The 19,238-nt window shown below is 41.8% G+C and overlaps 1 protein-coding gene across 5 annotated transcripts in view; it reads left to right on the top strand.

Annotated features, from left to right (window-relative positions):
- Window positions 1–264: 264 nt before the first annotated feature.
- LOC106586780 (SH3 and PX domain-containing protein 2A) overlaps window positions 265–19,238 on the top strand; it is a 121,620-nt gene continuing 102,646 nt past the window's right edge. For 4 of the 5 annotated variants that reach the window (XM_014174425.3, XM_014174414.3, XM_014174408.3 and 1 more), the window contains exons 1-2: window positions 265–805; window positions 11,484–11,564. In XM_014174425.3, the coding sequence (XP_014029900.1) occupies window positions 734–805; window positions 11,484–11,564 (153 nt within the window). In that variant the 5' untranslated portion in view covers window positions 265–733. Of the gene's footprint in view, window positions 806–11,483; window positions 11,565–19,238 lie in introns of those variants that run through there. The other variant, XM_045707024.2, reaches the window with a different exon arrangement.

Raw genomic sequence — 19,238 nt, 5'->3', positions numbered from 1 at the left:
CACTTTAAGGAAACGTTACAGCTTGTAAAGATTATTACAGTGATTACGCGTCTTTTCCAACATCATATCTAAGTGTTTACAAACATATAGACATTGCCGAGATACTCAGTACTACATGCAAGTATTCCATAAACTATGAGTTGGAATGGGACTTCAACCTTCTAGCACAGTTTACCCCAAGTGCTTTCTCCCATTGGAGGACGCACCACCAGCAAGCCCATCCCACTAGGACCCCCCCCCCCCCCCCCACAAAAAAAAGAATTGCTCTGCTTGCTTCTGGAGGCATTTGGCGGTGAATTCGGTGGCTTTTTTTTGCCTACCCCAACCCTATATAGCCTACAGGTATGCATCCCTCGCCAAAGATATTGTGGTCCACACAAAGGAACTCGCTCCACTTTCCTCTTTGAGGTGACCTCCTCAGCAGGCGACCGCTGGCCAGCCTGCCTTGTTGTCCAACGTGAAGATCTCTCCTTTTGGATTTCGGGCAGAATGTTTTAGCCGTATGAAGATAGGGACTAGCATATATTCTGCATTTGGGTATATTACGCATAGTCAAGGCAAGACATTTGATTCCTTGCGCCTGAACATTAGCTAGAATCGACAACCCAATCAATGAATGTCCTTATTGAATTCTTCTTCAACGTTTCTTGAACTGCAGAGGCTATAGCCTACTACAGAAACTGGAATATTGTATTTATTGTGTGTGTACGCTGTAGCCATTTCCAACGTCAAGATGCAGTTTCGGACAGTGTTGGATGTAAAAGTCGTGGACGTGGAGAAGCGGCGCAATCCGTCCAAACATTACGTGAGTAGGATACCCCCCTCACCATGTATCTACCTACCTGGGTCCATTCAAAATCCGAACTACAATGACTACCTAATATATTCTGTATCTAATTTATGAATATAATACACGGTGAAGGGTTTCACCACTTATAGCCTATACCAGTCATCGCAGCTCATCACAGTTTTGATTAAACTAGCCAATGATTCATGAGTTATTCATTCAGTCTGCCAATCAATATCTCCGTTTATCAAATTGTGTTGGAGATGATATATTCTGTGTATGGCACTGGCCTCTTAGAACATATATGTCATTCTTTGTCATTCATTTGAATGTGTTATAGCCTAACCAACGAATATAAAGAAGGGTTATAACTAGTGACAATACAGACACTATAAGTAATGACAGGTTACAACTGTGGCGTATGTTTTTCAATAACATGGGAACCCGAACTGTAATGCATTATTCAACTGGAACTAATATAGCCTAGTTTTGTATTTCAATGGAGTCTCTTAGAATGCCACATATGTTCACATGTCATGAGAACGATAACAGCCTTTGTCATAAATGGTGGTATGACATACTACTTATGACGTAAGTTGTCCAGTGTGGCTCAGTTGGTAGAGCATGGCGCTTGCACCGCCAGGGTTGTGGGTTTGATTCCCGGGGCCACCCGTTCCTAAAATGTACGCGCGCATGACTGTAAGTCGCTTTGGATAAAAGCATCTGCCAAATGACACATATTATATTATAAATCACAAGACCTGACATAGTTTATTGCCAATTCAAGCTAAAACAAATTTAATTAGACGGATTCATTGTTGGTACAGTACTTCCTGTCTAGAATCATGCAGGCATTAGGCAAAGTGAATGATTGGATAGACTACCCTTAAATGTTTATCATAAACCCATCAATTAGTTTAGTAGTCATCCTCGGTGTTGTACAATTGAACACAGAGCTACTGTAGTCTACCTATGGGTCCCTCAAGGCAGCTTACTGTACTCTTGGGAAAGTGATATTTTTTAACTTTGCCTACAGCAGGCATAAGAATCAATATCTCATTACACTCCAGACTCGTGGGACCTCTATACATCGCTAACAAACAAGTTATTATAAATCTCATTAAATATGATCATACTAGATGTTGTCAACTCAAACACTCCATGTTGCTGTTGAAATAATCATGCACTCAGGCAAATGTATTATATTTTCAGAATTTGCCTGTAGTGTGCTTATACATCAATATCTCTTTTAAGATTTACACACATGCAGGCTTTTGGGATGTCATAGCTTACAGACCATATATTATACCTAACCTGCAAAGAACATCATGCACCAACAGCCATCAGATCCACATAGACGTACTCAACCATTAGAGTACTAAATGTATTGGACGTTGTTAGTTGTTGCTGGTGATTCCCAGGCCAGTGTTGTGTTCAGTTGTGTTTTGGGGCTGTGCAGTCTCATAGGCCTCTCTCTGGCCTAGTTTCCGTTGCTACCATGCCCCTGGGATCACCGCTAGCTAGTCACTGTGAGAAGAAACTGGAGGGAGTAATCCCCAGACTGTGTGTGTGTGTGTGTGTGTGTGTTGTGTGTGTGTGTGTGTGTGTGTACGCGAGCAAGCGAGAGGCAGAGAGAAAGATTCTGTCCCTCCACCAGCGAGAGGCAGAGAGAGAAAGATTCTGTTCCTCCACCAATCTCAACACTCTGTTGGTGAAAACAGCTGGAAACGCTTATCCTATGAGAACAGAGTTAGAGAGAGAAGGGGAATGAGACACAAGTCTTTGTCAGGGGTGAAGTGGTCATTTGACCCAGGGGGACACATCTGCTTAGACACAGAAAATATTACAACACCGCTTTTTTCTTGTTCAGGTGAGATGAGTGTTAAAAGAGCTGGTAGCAATCCAGCAGTATTTGCTTTTCAAATGAAGCCACCGCTACTCATTCAAGCCAACAACATTTGGAAACCTTTTGGACGACCCTTTAGTGAGAACCAGCAGTGCTAGTTGTTGTTTAGCATCATAAAACAGGCCTTCAGGAGGTTGTTTCCTACTCGAATATTTATTGAGTCATCAAAAACAGAATGATGGCCTGAGTGAAAAGGTCTCTGTTTTCAAATGGTTACTGCTCGCTGAGAGAATCACATTCAAGGGTTTTTATTTGGCTGGGCTTTAGGCTTGGCCCATTGTTTTCCTCAGTTTGACGACGATAGAGTCCAGCAGGAAAGAGAGTGGTGTCTGTATGTGTGTGAGTCAGGGTGATGTGCTGACGTCTGTCGTCAGTGAAGTCCTTGTTCTCTGTTCACTTCACACAGGTTCGCCCTGTCACTGAACAAGAGGCCTTGGAAGTGTGTGTATGTGTGTGCGTTACATTTCATTGTGTGTGCCATTTTATCTATCCTCTCTTCTAGCTCGAAATGAGAACTCATACAAGCTCGGATCTCAATCTTGTTTTATGCAAACTGTTCCGAAAATTTGAACAGAGCGTGGAAAAAGGTCCTTTCATTACTCAGCCCCCTGGTCTGGTATTCCCTCCAAGCCAACCTAAAACTACAGGACCTGGTGTCCCTGGAGGAGTTCAAAGGACAAATAGATGAACAGGTTGTTGAGACATGTAGCTGTTTCTAATTGTCTCCCGATGTCACTAGTTTGCGTTGCCTTGTAAGGAAGCGTGTGGTTTTAAATGACACACACATACATCTACTGTTTGTATTTGTGCTGTTGCCAGTGTCTTCTGTCTGTGTTGTCCGTTTTGTATTACATAGTCTTTAATCATTGTTTTATCCCCTGTCCCCACATGAAGCGTTTTGCCTCGTCAGGCCGTTATTGTATACTGAACAAAAATATAAACGCAAAATGTAAAGTGTTTGTTTCATGAGCCAAATTTAAAGATCCCAGAAATGTCCATGAACACAAAAAGCTTATTTCTCTAAAATGGTGTGGACAAATTTGTTTACATCCCTGTTAGTGAGCATTTCTGCTTTTCCAAGATAATCCATCCACCTGACAGGTGTGGCATATCAAGAAGCTGATTAAACAGCATTATTATTATACAGGTGCACCTTGCGCTGGGGACAATAAAAGTCCACTCGGAAATGTGCAGTTTTGTTACACAACACAATGCCACAGATGTCTCAGGTTTTGAGGGAGCATGCAACTGGCATGCTGACTGCAGTTATGTCCACCATAGCTCTTGCCGTAGAATTGAATGTTCTGAAACAAATCTGTAAATGTTCCAGTTCTTCCATAGCCTTCATCACCAGACATGTCACCCATTGAGCATGTTTGGGATGCTCTGGATGGAGGTATATGACAACGTGTTTTTAGTTCCGCCAATATCCAGCAACTTCGCACAGCAAGGCCACAATCAACAGCCTGATAAACTCCATGCAAGCAGATGTGTTGCGCTGCATGAGGCAAATGGTTGTCACACCAGATTCTAACGGGTTTTCTGATCCATGCCCCCACCTTTTTTTTATAAGGTGTCTTTGACCAACAAATGCATATCTGTATTCCCAGTTATATGAAATCCATAGATTAGGGCATAATTAATTTATTTCAATTGACTGATTTCCTTATATGAACTGTAACGCAGTAAAATCTTTGAAATTGTTGAATGTTGTGTTTATAATTTTGTTCAGTATAAATAAGAATGTGTTATTAATTGACTTGCCTGGTTAAATAAAGGTTAAATAAATCAAATTAAAAGGAGGGATTAGTGGATGTTATTACTGGAGCCCTGAACACATGTTGCTGAATGTCTCAACAACAGACAGATGTTGTCTAGTCACTTTGGAGAACTTTATTTGTCTGGAACAGTGGGAAGTCTTTTTCAACCTAAGTCTTTATGATTACTATAAAACTAACAGATTATTACAAGATGGGATGTGTATTAGGCAACACGTCTTAATCATCACCAACATGTACAAACAGTTATTTTTATATATATTTCTTTACAATATAAAATATGTTTGCCTCTGGCTCCATGTCATTTCTTTATGTCGACACATTCAGGAATCACGATGCGAAGACGGACTTGCAATGGTAGCCCTTGCCCTTACTGTGAGAAATTGCCAATACAGTATACTGCAACTGTACCTCACTGTGTGTGTAGTCTAGCAATGTGGCAATTTGAAAGTGAGGCCTCTGAGATTGCGTAATCGAGCTGTACTGATTGAAACAGGATACAATGAACAACTCTGTGTGGATTGTTCTGATGTACATGACAAGACTGAAAGCAGGGAGTGAGCGAGAGGAGGAAATAACAGCTGAATCAATACTTTTCCGCTTTTTCCTTATCCCTCTCAGAAAAACTTCTGTTTGCCTGGTCTAGGTCTTCTCTTCCTGTTTCCTGTTGGCTGCTGCACTCTTAGAAAAAAGGGTTCCAAAAGGGTTCTTCGGCTGTCCCGATAGGAGAACCCTTTTTGGTTCCAGATAGAACCCTTTTGGTTTCCAGGTGGGACCCTTTTGGATGCCATTTAGAACCTTCTGTGGAAAGGGTTCTACATGGAACCACAAAGAGATTTACATGGAACCAAAAGGGTTCTACCTGGAACCAAAAAGGGTTCTTCAAGGGGTTATCCTATGGGGACAGCTGAAGAACCCTTTTAGGTTCTAGATGGCACCTTTTTTTCAAAGGGTGTGGTTAGGGAGAGGAAGAGAGAGAGAAAGGAGGCATGCACTTCCTATGCCCTGGGTAGAGAATGTGGAGAGAGGCGAAGGATGTGAAAACTGATAAGGACCACAGTTTTAGGAGGGGTGGTTGGGTTGGTGGGTGATCAAGGGCAGTACATTGACAGAGCTTATGCAAACCTGTATTAAAGGGGTTTCCCACCATAGAGCCACTGCCAAACCAAGCCCTTGGTCTAGTTAAAGTTAGACTTGGAAGGCAGGCTGTTTTTGTTCTCTTGGTACAGTATGACCTGGTGAATGAGTAGAGGAGATACACACACATGGACCACAGGAAGCTGCTGAGTGAGGCTTATAATAATGTCTGTCAATCCCCACGCATAATCCATATGAAAGTCATCTGGTTAGCAGTATGTAATGCCTTTCTGTTTTATACGTTAGGTTAAGTATAGTGTTTTAGGCGTGGTTCAGTGTCATTTTGTGGCTAGGCCCACAGTCTATGCTCTACCAAGCCCTCTGCTCAGCCTTCCTCACTCTTAAACTGGGAAACTGGCGAACACAAGGGTTCTACAGAGACAGTAAGTAATTTTCTCCATTCGTAGACACAAACCTTTGTAGTTTGGTTTATTTAGAGGATTATATTGTGGTTGCTAGTCACTATATGTGGTGGAAAGGTGAGTAATTTGTGAAAAGCTGAATAAAAGCTGTCAAACTATAACTAAGTTAATCATAGCAATGTGTAGCCTATGATTCCTGGTTGATTCATTGAAGTAGTCAGAGATCTAATTTTCTCTTATTAATCTTTCTCCGAAATGCCGGACATGAATGAGACTTCTGTCTCCCAAGCTGAAACCATCTGCATCACAGCAAGAGATGATGACGAACAAGGTTTTTCTCTAGCTAGATCTGGGTGTCTGGGACACAAACTTGTTTGATTTATTTGTATTTGTCCATGCATGTACTTTCCCTCTTTGTTTTTGAATGTCTCATCAAACCCATTTGGCTGTTGACATGAGTGCAGAAGAATAGAATTGAAGAAAAATTGAATAGAACAGAATATAATATATATTTGCTGTATTTCTTTTGGTTGCTGATGTCACAGGATATCCAGAGAGTAATACATGTAATTATATTATAATAAACTATTATAAATAATTAAAATAACAGTAATAAACTGAATTACCATTTATATCCCAACTAATTACCTTAGCCTCCTATTTATATGATATATTATGTAGTCTGCTACAGTGATTTACGATTTAGGTTGGGCCCATTGTTTCCATAAATCTCCCCCACCCATCTAGCTGTTAAATGTTCCGGTTGCCAAACCAAGAAGTGTGTCTGATGGTAACAGGTGATCTTTAGAAGCTAGGGCTAGCGTGCCAGCCAGTACAGGTTTACGACTGGATTGCCAAGAGTGATTATGCAGGAAATATTTAATGGTGTTAAATCTGGCTTCTCTGTGTACTGTAAGTACAAACCAAATCAAATTTGATTTGTCATATGCGCCGAATACAACAGGTTCACCTTACAGGGAAATGCTTACTTACAAGCCCTAAACCAACAATGCAGTTTTAAAAATACCCCCCCCCCCCCCCCCCCAAAATAAATAAAAGTAACAAATAGTTAAAGAGCAGCTGTAAAATAACAATAGCGAGGCTGTGTACATGGGGTTCCGGTTAGTCGAGTTAATTGAGGTAATATGTACATGTAGGTAGAGTTATTAAAGTGACTATGCATAGATAACAACAGAAAGTAGCAGCAGCATAAAAGAGGGGGGGCATTGCAAATAGTCTGGGTAGCCATTTGCATTACATTTTAGTCATTTAGCAGACGCTCTTATCCAGAGCGACTTACAGTAGTGAATGCATACATTTCATGCATTTCATTTCATGCATTTTTCTTTATTTTATTTTTTTTCGTACTGGTCCCCCGTGGGAATCAAACCCACAAGCCTGGCGTTGCACACACCATGCTGGCGTAAACACCATGCTCTACCAACTGAGCCACAGGGAAGCTGACTTTACACAGCTGTTCAGGAGTCTTATGGCTTGGGGGAAGAAGCTGTTTAGAAGCCTCTTGGACCTAGACTTGGCACTCCGGTACCGCTTGCCATGCGGTAGCAAAGAGAACAGTCTATGACTAGGGTGGCTGGGGTCTTTGACAATTTTTAGGGCCTTCCTCTGACACCGCCTGGTATAGAGGTCCTGGATGGCAGGCAGCTTGGCCCCAATGATGTACTGGGCCGTACGCACTACCCTCTGTAATGCCTTGCGGTCGGAGGCCTAGCAGTTGCCATACCAGGCAGTGATGCAACCCGTCAGGATGCTCTCGATGGTGCAGTTGGTTTTGTCGTTCCCTCTTCATGACTGTCTTGGTGTGCTTGGACCATGTTAGTTTGTTGGTGATGTGGACACCAAGAAACTACAGTGTAGTAGAATAGAAGGTGTTATGCAGTAAAGGTAATGTTGGGTAATGTATAAACTTATTTATAAATGTTGTAAACTTTTTGTTTTGTCTACATTGTCTCTTTTGTTTTCAGTTTTCGAATTGCAACATTGTTTGATTTGCCCAGACATGCATACTATTCAAGAATGTCTAACCGTATGGCAAGGCCAGGATTTTATCTTGATTTGAACGGTGCAGCAACACTTGACTACACACCATCTGGGATTCCATCAGCACACCTTCTGTTGCTGTGAAGACAACTCACTCTTATAACACTGTGTTGTTCAAATGTGTTAAACCTTTGTAAAATTAGAAAACAAATCTAACTCCCTCTAACTGACAGTTAGTGAGTAACTTTGTGTGTGTGTGTGTGTTTGGTCCCCTAAAATAATGATTAAGAGTGTTTTGGCTGTGTGGACCAACAGCCGCTCACGACTGGCTGTACTTGAACCGTGAGTCAACCTGCAACGCATCTACATGCTATTTTAAAATGTTGCTGGAATTTTTTACCCTCATCTGAGAGTCGATGGAAAAAAAAAAGACTTTTCAAGCTGTCAAACAGCACTACTTTTCACAGTCAATCCTATATCAATCCAGAAATATAATTGAGGTGACACCTACAGTGTAGGTTTGTTTTGCTTTCAGGTAGTGATGGGCTGTACTAGGCTGTTAACTCACATTCAATCCCATTCACTCCCTGAGGGATGATATAGTCTATTTTAGGTTGGACGAAGGCATTAGGTTTAAGCTTGATATTTTGGGCGTGGGTTGTGTGTGGTGTGGATATAGACTAGTTCTGTTTTCCATTGTGGTTTCTATGAGGACAGATCCATCTGTTCTGCTGGTTGGGACGGGACCCGTTTTAACTGAGTCCGTGTCTTCCTTCCTCTTCCCTCTCTCTCTCCCTCCCTCCGTTGGCCCATCCCAGAGAGGTTTTGCTCCACGGTCAAATTAAGCGGCCAAGTGGCATCGGGTGGTGGAGGAGGGAGGATGACAACATGCCATTCAGGTCAAAAGCATTTATAGAACAACACACCCACTCGCTGGAAGTCAGGGCAAGCCCACACACTTGCTTGGGGCGTACGCACGCACGCACGCACACACACACGCACACACCAGTACAAGTGCAGGCGGGCTTGCAGCTCTTCCAGACCCTCCAAGGGAAATGGTGTCAGATAAAGTCCATATCTATGTGGATTGCTATGCTCTAACAGCATGAAGATATTTTGGGTATTTGGGGTAAGGTCTTTACTCAGTATCAGACTCATTGCTGAGGCCTCATTCATTCACCAGTTTCTTCATTCATCTAACCTCCCTTAGTTTTGGCTTTCCGTTTTGATTCATTACTCAGTTTCTGGTTCGGCCTTGAGCTGTAAAAATATGTTTTAATGTTTGGTGATGTATAGTGTTTCTGATCAAGGATAGCCTACTTCACTGAAGGTGGAACACAACATGTGAAGTCCTTACAGAATAACTTAACTGTCTGACTACAGACTCTGTAAAGACTCCAGTAAATAAATTCACCAACCCTCCAGTACCACTGACTTTGGCAGCAGCAATGCAAACCAAGCCACGCCATTGAAAGTGTGATCCTATGGAGTCACTAACACATCATTAGCTAGCATAGCATAGCATGACAGACTTCCAGTGGCCATCGCCATAGGAGTCGCTAACAGGTCCTTAGCATAACATAACAGACTTCCAGTGGCCATCGCCATAGGAGTCGCTAACAGGTCCTTAGCATAACATAACAGACTTCCAGTGGCCATCGCATAGGAGTCGCTAACAGGTCCTTAGCATAACATAACAGACTTCCAGTGGCCATCGCCATAGGAGTCGCTAACAGGTCCTTAGCATAACATAACAGACTTCCAGTGGCCATCGCCATAGGAGTCGCTAACAGGTCCTTAGCATAACATAACAGACTTCCAGTGGCCATCGCCATAGGAGTCGCTAACAGGTCCTTAGCATAACATAACAGACTTCCAGTGGCCATCGCCATAGGAGTGGCTAACAGGTCCTTAGCATAACATAACAGACTTTCAGTGGCCGTTGCCATAGGAGTCGCTAACAGGTCCTTAGCATAACATAACATACTTTCAGTGACTTTGATGTTAGCATAACATTTCCATGGGAGTGAAAAGGCTAGTGCTGGAGCCGCTACTCGCTAACACAATACAAATCAAACCAAGCCGCTGACACTAACCCTATGTAGTCACTATCACGTCATTAGCTTACATACTTCCAGTGGCTTGGATGTTAGCATAACATTTCCATGGGCGAGAATTGTGAAAACACTAGCGTTGGAAGCTAGCCAGCAATAGCTGGTGTCATTCCAGCAGCAACAAGGCCTTTTAACACAGAGCTTGGTTCTTGGAAGTGTATTTTGTTTCAAGTGGCTGATTCTCTTAGGTCAGGTCTCTTTCGTTTGGGATAATTCTTCTAAGGCTAGCTGTTATGACTGTTCTTGGCAGGTTGCTGCAGGGACCAGTGTGTAAGATGTATTAGGACGAGGGTTAGCTGTGCTAGTAGACCAGGGGATTAGGGATACGCCTGTGTCTGACACATCACAAGGGGAACTTGATTTTCAATGGCCAACATATCATGAGGTGATTTTCCTCTATAGGCATAGTAAAGATGCCGATATTTCATGAGGTGAATTGTTCCTATATTGACAAGTCGACGACATTTAGTTCTCAAAGTGCAACCATAGGCCTACACAGTACTGTAGCTTCATTTAGCCTATTTGGATGGCTGACAAAATCTTATTTGATTCTCAATTATTTGACAAAGGCTGTTTTTGTTAGCAATCTTTGCCCTGATTTTGAGTGAACGCTAGATGGAAACATGTTTGACATGCTTTATGATTATGAAGTATATGGAAACTCTATGAACTTAAACAAATGGTGTGTTTTTGTTGTAGAGATTGGGCTGAGAACAATGAAGCCAAATAGCCAATGGTATAGGTTTGTGACTTAACCTCAATGTCCTCAGTACTATAGCATATTAGAACTGTGAAAGGCTATGTTCAGTAGCAGTTAGCCTTGATTTTAACAGTCAAGTTTCAACGTTATGTTTGTCGCTTGCTATTTTGTGACTTCAAATAGCCATTTCACCAGATATCCTACTGTATATTGGCACAACACTTCCTCTGTAGATACCCATCATAAACCCGAGGTCCAACCCATTCAACCCTCCTGACTGACCTCTCTTATGGGAATTTTCCAGACTCCTTGATATCCTATGTTTCCCTATGTTCGATTAAAGCGGAGATGATATCAGCATCAATTACATTACCAACCCTCCGGGTCTGGAACAAAACGGTCGGTTTCTATACGTCATCTATCATATAAATATAGTTACTGGAAGGAACAAAGTGCCTCAGACAAAGCCCCATCCACTTGAATGGGAATGGCTGTTGTAATTATTACTGGTGGCTGGGGCAGGAAGTGCAGAGGGTAAATGTGTAGAGAAGGTGAAGGAGATCACCATTATGTTAACCTGTTATTACACCTTGACAGATATATGTGCGTGTCACAGACCTTTGAAGTGCCGGGGTTGTTGCCTTGGTATGCCGTGTGTCGGGTCCACAGTGTTAACCATGCGCTTTCTCTCATTGCAGGTGTATCTCATCAATGTCACATACTCTGACAACACCTCCCACATAATCTACAGGAGATACAGCAAATTCTTTGACCTTCAGGTAATGTTGACTCTCTCCTTATTCTCTATTATTCTCTAAAAACATGTCTGCACTACTATTCTCCACACATGGTTGAGTCAATGAATCAATGTGAGTTTTAGTAATTAGTCTGGGAGTGGGGGAGAGGTACGGTCTGTATCTCTTGTAGCCTCAGAGACGCAGTAGTGCTACAGCACGTACGCACACGCACGCGCACACACACACACACACACACACACACACACACACACACACACACACACACACACACACACACACACACACGCACACATCTCTGCCTTGGCCCCAAAACATCAAGGAGCTGACAGGCTGTTTTAAAGTACAAGAGAAATCCACATGGAAGTCAATTTAATGTACTGTAGCATGTGTTATAGCGGCCTGCCGAGGAACTCTCAGGTGATGGGTGTGTGCGTGTGTGTGTGTGTGTGGTGACTGTTGGAGCATTTCACATATAAGCTTACATGACTCTTATGTTTAACATGCCAAAACTACCCTTCAGTTTAGACCTGTATTTTCTTTGGAATGGGAGCTGGGCTGCTGCAGTAAAAACCAAGCAGGTTGAGCAGATTGTGTGTGTGTGTGTGTGTGTGTGTGTGTGTGTGTGTGTGTGTGTGTGTGTGTGTGTGTGTGTGTGTGTGTGTGTGTGTGTGTGTGTGTGTGTGTGTGTGTGTGTGTGTGTGTGTGTGTGTGTGTGTGTGTGTACATACACTCTCTACACCCCAGCTCTTTGCAAGCTGATAGGCAGAGTAGCAGCATAGGTCTTAGGGTCTCCCGGTCACTCTGGTCAATAAGAGCCATACATAGAGAAAGACTTGGGTTGATCTCAATAGCTTTAGTGTGCAGCCTGACAGGAAATGATGTTTCAATCAGGGGAGGAAGGTTCCTACCCTCAAAGGTCCCATTGATAACCAGTGGGTGCATCGGAAAATAGCCTCCCCCTTGGAAGTGATTACTCCCAATGTGTAATAAAGAAAAGGTAGAACAATAAACAGGGTTGACTGAGGAAGTTTGTATCTTGGTTCCACTGCTGAAATGTAGATTATGAGGAGATATAGGTGAGCACACACACGCCGCACGCGCACACACGCACGCACGCACGCACACACACACACACGAGGGGTTCAAATTGCTGCATGGGAGTTAATGGCCTCTAATGGGTTGTGGATGGTTTCACACAGAACCACTCAGTCACCAACAGAAAGATTGATTTTGTTAGCTTTTCTGATTGAGAGGGCAGAGGTCCTCAGACTAGGTGGAGAGGCTAAACATCCACTAGACTAAGGCTATAGTTTATTGTGTTGTCAAAGAAAGCAGCATTCACAACCAAATGCATTTATTTATTTATTCAACCTTTGTTTATGCAGGTTTCTCTCACTGACATACAATGTTTTGCAGGAGAGACCTGTTAAAACCTTGATTTAGGCTAATAATGATGAGTTTTAAGTCTAGCAGTCTGGCTATGCAACTGTTAATATAGCAGGCTTTGAGGATCTCTTAATGCCGTTGATAGACACAAGAGTAGGTCAAGTTGGCCCTAACCACTAGTCCAGGGTCAGATGTTTCTTTAAATCCTCCTGAAGGTTAGGTGTTTGGGATATGATACTCTGATCCTAGACCTGTGCTTAATTAAGGGCACAACTTCTACCTCAAAGCTGAGACACACGGCTGTAGTCAGAGAGACTAGCATTGGCAACAACCATTGGTCTTCTCTTAATACCCTCACACAAGGGGATGTTATTAACTATTAACGAAGCCCTTATGCCAGGAGAAAGGAAATACACTGGAAACGTCTGTCTTTCATCTCTCCATCTCTTTCATCTGTCTGTTCCATCCCACTTTTTCACCCTGTTGTTTTTAGACAGACCTGGAGCCTCTCTTGTGTAAACATGTATCTGGTCCAAAGAGACCCCGCTGCTCCCAGCAGCCTTTGCAAACCCTGAATGGGCAGCACCTCGCTATATCCACAGGCAGGAGCTGCACAACTCTTACTCACAACAGCTGACGTAATGGTTTTAGAGGGATGGGGCTAGTTGACTTTGTCCTGATGGCTCAGAGGGTTACAGTGTGATGTGGAGAAGGACAACGTTGTGGGTTCAGTTCCAGCTCGGGCCACATGCACGGACTGTGTGCTCACTGTAATTTGCTTTGGATGAATGCGTCCTCCAAAATGACCAACTACTGTGAGGGTGGAGAGTTCCAAGCCGTGTAGGTAGACAAAAGCACCAGAAGTAGTTAGCTCTCTGTACACGTGCAGAATATCCTGTGACCTTTGACCTCTGACCTCTCTTTAAGGTTAAGGGTTTTGTGTATTGGTGACACAGGACTAGAGTGTAGCATAAATAACGATATTTGCCCTCGGTTGAATGAGTACGGTAATACAACCCTTAATTGCATTTAGAGTACACTGTAATGTGTTTTCTAACTCAGTGAGTTTATGAATGCATTAAGGCACTGGTAACAGGATATATATTAGTGCTAGTAGGTGCCCACTGTAGTCTTTGTGTGTGTGTGCCTGTGTGTGTGTGTGTCGCCAATGCAGAGAAGAAGCTATTAACTGGTAATGGAGAGACCATTCATTTCCAATGATACTAGAATCTCACAACAGGGAACCATCCTCCTACTTAATCATTTGAATTATTTCCCCCCAATTTCTCAGCTTCAATGAAAGGGTTGGTCATTTTTGACAGGGTAGAGGAGAGTATTCTCTCTCTCTCTTTCTTTCTTTCTTTCTTTCTTTCTTTCTTTCTTTCTTTCTTTCTTTCTTTCTTTCTTTCTTTCTTTCTTTCTTTCTTTCTTTCTTTCTTTCTTTCTTTCTTTAATTCTCTCACCTCTCCTCTCTCATCTCTTCTCTCTGTCTTTTTTCTCTTTTATTTATCTCTCTCGCTCTCTCTCTCGCTTTCTCTCTCGCGCTTTCTCTCGCTCTCGCTCTCTCGCTTTTTTTCTCTTTTATTTATCGCTCTCTCTCTCAATTTAAGGGGCTTTATTGGCATGTAAACATATGTTTACATTGCCAAAGCAATTGAAATAGATAACAAACAAAAGTTAAATAAACAATGAAAAATTAACAGTTAACATTACGCTCACAAAAGTTCCAAAAGAATAAAGACGTTTCAAATGTCAAATTATGTCTATATACAGTGTTGCAACAATGTGCAAATAGTTAAAGTACAAAAGGGAAAATAAATAAACATAAATATGGGTTGTATTTACAATGGTGTTTGTTCTTCACTGGCTGCTCTTTTCTTGTGGAAATAGGTCACAAATCTTGCTGCTGTGATGGCACACTGTGGTATTTCACCCAATAGATATGGGAGTTTATCAAAATTGGATTTAAAAAAAAATCTTTGTGTAATTTGAGGGAAACTTGTGTCTCTAATATGGTCATACATTTGGCAGGAGGTTAGGAAGTGCAGCTCAGTTTCCACCTCATTTTGTGGGCAGTGTGCACATAGTCTGTCTTCTCTTGAGAGCCAGGTCTACCTACAGTGGCCTTTCTCAATAGCAAGGCTATGGTCACTGAGTCTGTACATAGTCAAAGCTTTCCTTAATTTTGGGTCAGTCACAGTGGTCAGGTATTCTGCCACTGTGTACTCTCTGTTTAAGGCCAAATAGCATTCTAGTTTGCTCCGTTTTTTTGTTAATTCTTTCCAATGTGTCAAGTAATTATCTTTTTGTTTTCTCATGATTTGGTTGGGTCTAATTGTGTTGCTGTCCTGTTCACAAACACAGACCCAACAGAGCCCCAGGACCAGCTTGCTGAAGGGACTCTTCTCCAGGATCATCCCTCTGTAGGTGATGACTTTGTTATGGAAGGTCTGGGAATCGCTTCCTTTTAGGTGGTTGTAGAATTTAACGGCTCTTTTCTGGATTTTGATAATTAGCATGTATCGGCCTAATTCTGCTCCGCATGCATTATTTGGTGTTTTACATTGTACACACAGGATATTTTTGCTAGAGGTCGACCGATTAATCGGAATGGCCGATTAATTAGGGCCGATTTCAAGTTTTCATAACAATCGGTAATCAGTATTTTTGGCCACCGATTTGCCGATTTATTTTATGAATTTTTTTTGTGTCTTTTTTTTTTTTACACCTTTATTTAACTAGGCAAGTCAGTTAAAGAACACATTCTTATTTTCAATGACGGCCTAGGAACGGTGGGTTAACTGCCTTGTTCAGGGGCAGAACGACTGATTTTTACCTTGTCAGCTTGGGGACAACCTTACGTTAACTAGCCCAACGCTCTAACCACCTGCTTTACGTTGCCAAGGTAAGTTGCTAGCTAGCATTAAACTTATCTTATAAAAAAACAATCAATCAATCATAAACACTAGTTAACTACACATGGTTGATGATATTACTAGTTTATCTAGCCTGTCCTGCTTTGCATATAATCGATGTGGTGCGCATTCGCGAAAAAAGGACTGTCTTTGCTCTGACGTGTACCTGACCATAAACATCAATGTCTTTCTTAAAATCAATACACAAGTATATATTTTTAAACCTGCATATTTAGTTAATATTGCCTGCTAACATTAATTTCTTTTAACTAGGGAAAATGTGTCACTTGTCTTGCAAACAGAGTCAGGGTATATGCAGCAGTTTGGGCCGCCTGGCTCGTTGCGAACTGTGAAGACTATTTCTTCCTAACAAAGACAGCAGACTTCGCCAAACGGGGATGATTTAACAAAAGCGCATTTGTGAAAAAAAAGCACAATCGTTGCACGACTGTACCTAACCATAAACATCAATGCCTTTCTTAAAATCAATACACAGAAGTATATATTTTTAAACCTGCATATTTAGCTAAAAGAAATCCAGGTTAGCAGGCAATATTAACCAGGTGAAATTGTGTCAGTTCTCTTGCGTTCGTTGCACGCAGAATCAGGGTATACAGAATCTGGCTCGTTGCGAACTAATTTGCCAGAATTTTACGGAACTATGAAATAACATTGTAGGTTGTGCGATGAAACAGGAATATTTAGACTTATGGATGCCACCCGTTAGATAAAATACGGAACGGTTCCATATGTCACTGAAAGAATAATATTTTCGAGATGATAGTTTCCGGATTTGACCATATTAATGACCTAAGGTTTATTATATTATAGTTAAGTCTATGATTTGATATTTGGTAGAGCAGTCTGACTGAGCGGTGGTAGGCAGCAGCAGGCTCATAATAGTCAAAGGTATATGGTTTAGAGAGAAATAGTCGACGCGTCATAATTCCTGTAATAACTTGCGGCTGAACTTGAAAGGGGTTCCTTCGCTATTTTACCGTTCATGTCTTCCATAGAGAATGTCTTGTTCTACTTCAAATAAGGTCTGTGTTTTGTGCTTAACCCGCCTCGGCGTTTTGATACCCGTGTAAATCTCACTAGGTAACGTTTGTCAACATATTTTCATAAATCCACTCTACAAAAAAATTTATCTTCGCTTATATTGATCAGAGTTATATCCTATGGATATCTACACAGTTATAAAATTGGCAAGGTGGTGTAAGCCTAAACCAAACACAGACCTTATTTTAAGTTAATCTAAAAATATCCTATGGAATAAATGAAGGAACAGCTTTTCAGATTTTGCTAGAAAGTGTCATGGGAATTATGACTCGCACTTTGGTAGTCAATTCTTACCATGCCCATTATTAAAATAGGATTTCCTGCATATAGAAATTACAGTTTTTGTTTTCAGCATTCATCACAGGTAACTTAAACTCTATTTTTATTATTCAAACAGTTGAGAGTATTTGTCTCCTAAGCAGACTCTTCAGTATCGTTGTCACTTCAGAGCTGTGTGTGTGTGTGTGTGTGTATATATATATACATATAAAAAAAATCATAATAATAACCGACCGATTAATCGGTAGCGGCTTTTTTTTGGTCCTCCAATAATCGGTATCGGTATCGGCGTTGAAAAAGCATAATCGGTCGACCTCTAATTTTCGCAGAGTTCTGCACGCAGTCTCAATTTGGTGTTTTTTCCATTTTGTGAATTCTTGGTTGGTGAGCAGACCCTAGACCTCACAACTATAAAGGGCAATGGGTTCTATAACTGTATCAAGTATTTTTAGCCAGATCCTAATTGGTATGTCGAATTCTATGTTCCTTTTGATGACATAGAAGACCCTTCTTGCCTTGGCTCTCAGATTGTTCACATATTTGTGGAAGTTACCTCTCTCTCTCTCTCTCTCTCTCTCTCTCTCTCTCTCTCTCTCTCTCCTCTCCCCCCCCCCCATTTCTCTCTCTATCTATCTCCTTCTTTGTCTGTCTTTTCTCTATCGTTCCTTTTCAGTAGTTCAGTTTGGGTTATGTGAGGCCAGAATTGAAAGATCGATTTTTCTCTCACTTCACCTGAGAAGTGGACAGGCCCTATCTACCAACAGGGCACGGGATGGAAAGAGAGGGATGAAATTAGGTGGAAAGAAAGAAAGAAAGGAAGAGGGACTGTTGTGGGGTGAGTGTGAATGAAACGACACAATCAGTTGCAAGAGGAAGAAAATACTTCTTTTCAGAAAAAACACACTCACTCCCGCACTTTATACTTACCTCAGCTTGACTTGATATATTTAGAGTAAAACACTTCTAACTACTTAACATGTAGTGTAAATACGTCTCCTCTAGTCTGTGGGAAATTGTACCTTCAATTGCTCTCAAACTCATTTCTGTACCTTCCCACATCCTGTTGATTACAAAACAACTCATCCTAGTCATTAGTACTAGTCAGGCACATGACTGGACCGTCCTGGCTTGTCTACAGTCACGTTAATATAGTGACTCTCCACTTATGTTCGAGTTATGACCAGCTAGTCAACTACTCTGTTTCCAGGCGTCTGAAAGGAAACCTTTTGGAACAGGAACTAAGTTTGCCCATGGGCACTGGGAAGGCTTCTATTCCTTCTTATACCAGCTTTATAGTAATAGTGACACTGAAAACCACTCACAAGTTTATTTTAGGTTGTGATTAGTACGTGGAGTTTTTCCCAGTTAGGAAAAAGTCCCTTCCCTAATGATGAGTAGCCTTGTCATTTGAGGAACCTCTGAGGCATCTGTGAATGGGCCTGTGTCCTTCAGTCTGGCACAAGGCTGGTATTTTTTTAAAACCCTTCTGAAGGAGGGAACTAACAGACTGACTGATGGTTTTATGAGGCTCTCCTCCGGTTTGTATTCCTCTCCACATCCCTCTCTTTCCTCTGTTAGCAAGTCTCTCTGACTGACCATGGCTTCTGACGGAATATTTAGGTTTCGGAATGTTAATGCCAGGACTGAAGTTTGAAAAATCTTTCTCAGTTCAATATTTGAGATTGCGTATTGATAAAAACATATGGATATTCACATATTTTGCCATGCATTCCACTTACGTAGTCAAATTCCACTTGCATAGTTGATATATTTTATGCCCTTTGAAAAACGTTCACAAAGGCCTACTGTACAGCCAGGACCAAGGCAGCCCATATTCAATTCAACTCCGCTCAGTAAATTATACAGTATCCCTCTGCCAGAGCTTTCAAAACGAAGGTCGCCCAAAGTAGAATCCCTTACTCTCGGACCGAGGACTGTTTGATTGAAACACATATAGACCACAAAGCATTATTGATATGCCATCTCCAAGGATGGATGGCTGAATAGCTTCAGCGCCCTCGGCTCCCTCGTTCCTCTCGGCCCTCTCGTCCTT

The sequence above is a fragment of the Salmo salar genome, chromosome 02 (genome assembly GCF_965601325.2).
Source record: "Salmo salar chromosome 02, fSalSal1, whole genome shotgun sequence".
In the NCBI taxonomy this organism is placed as follows: domain Eukaryota; kingdom Metazoa; phylum Chordata; class Actinopteri; order Salmoniformes; family Salmonidae; genus Salmo; species Salmo salar.
Note: the sequence above shows the minus strand (reverse complement) of the source record. Positions and strands in the feature narration are given on the sequence as shown.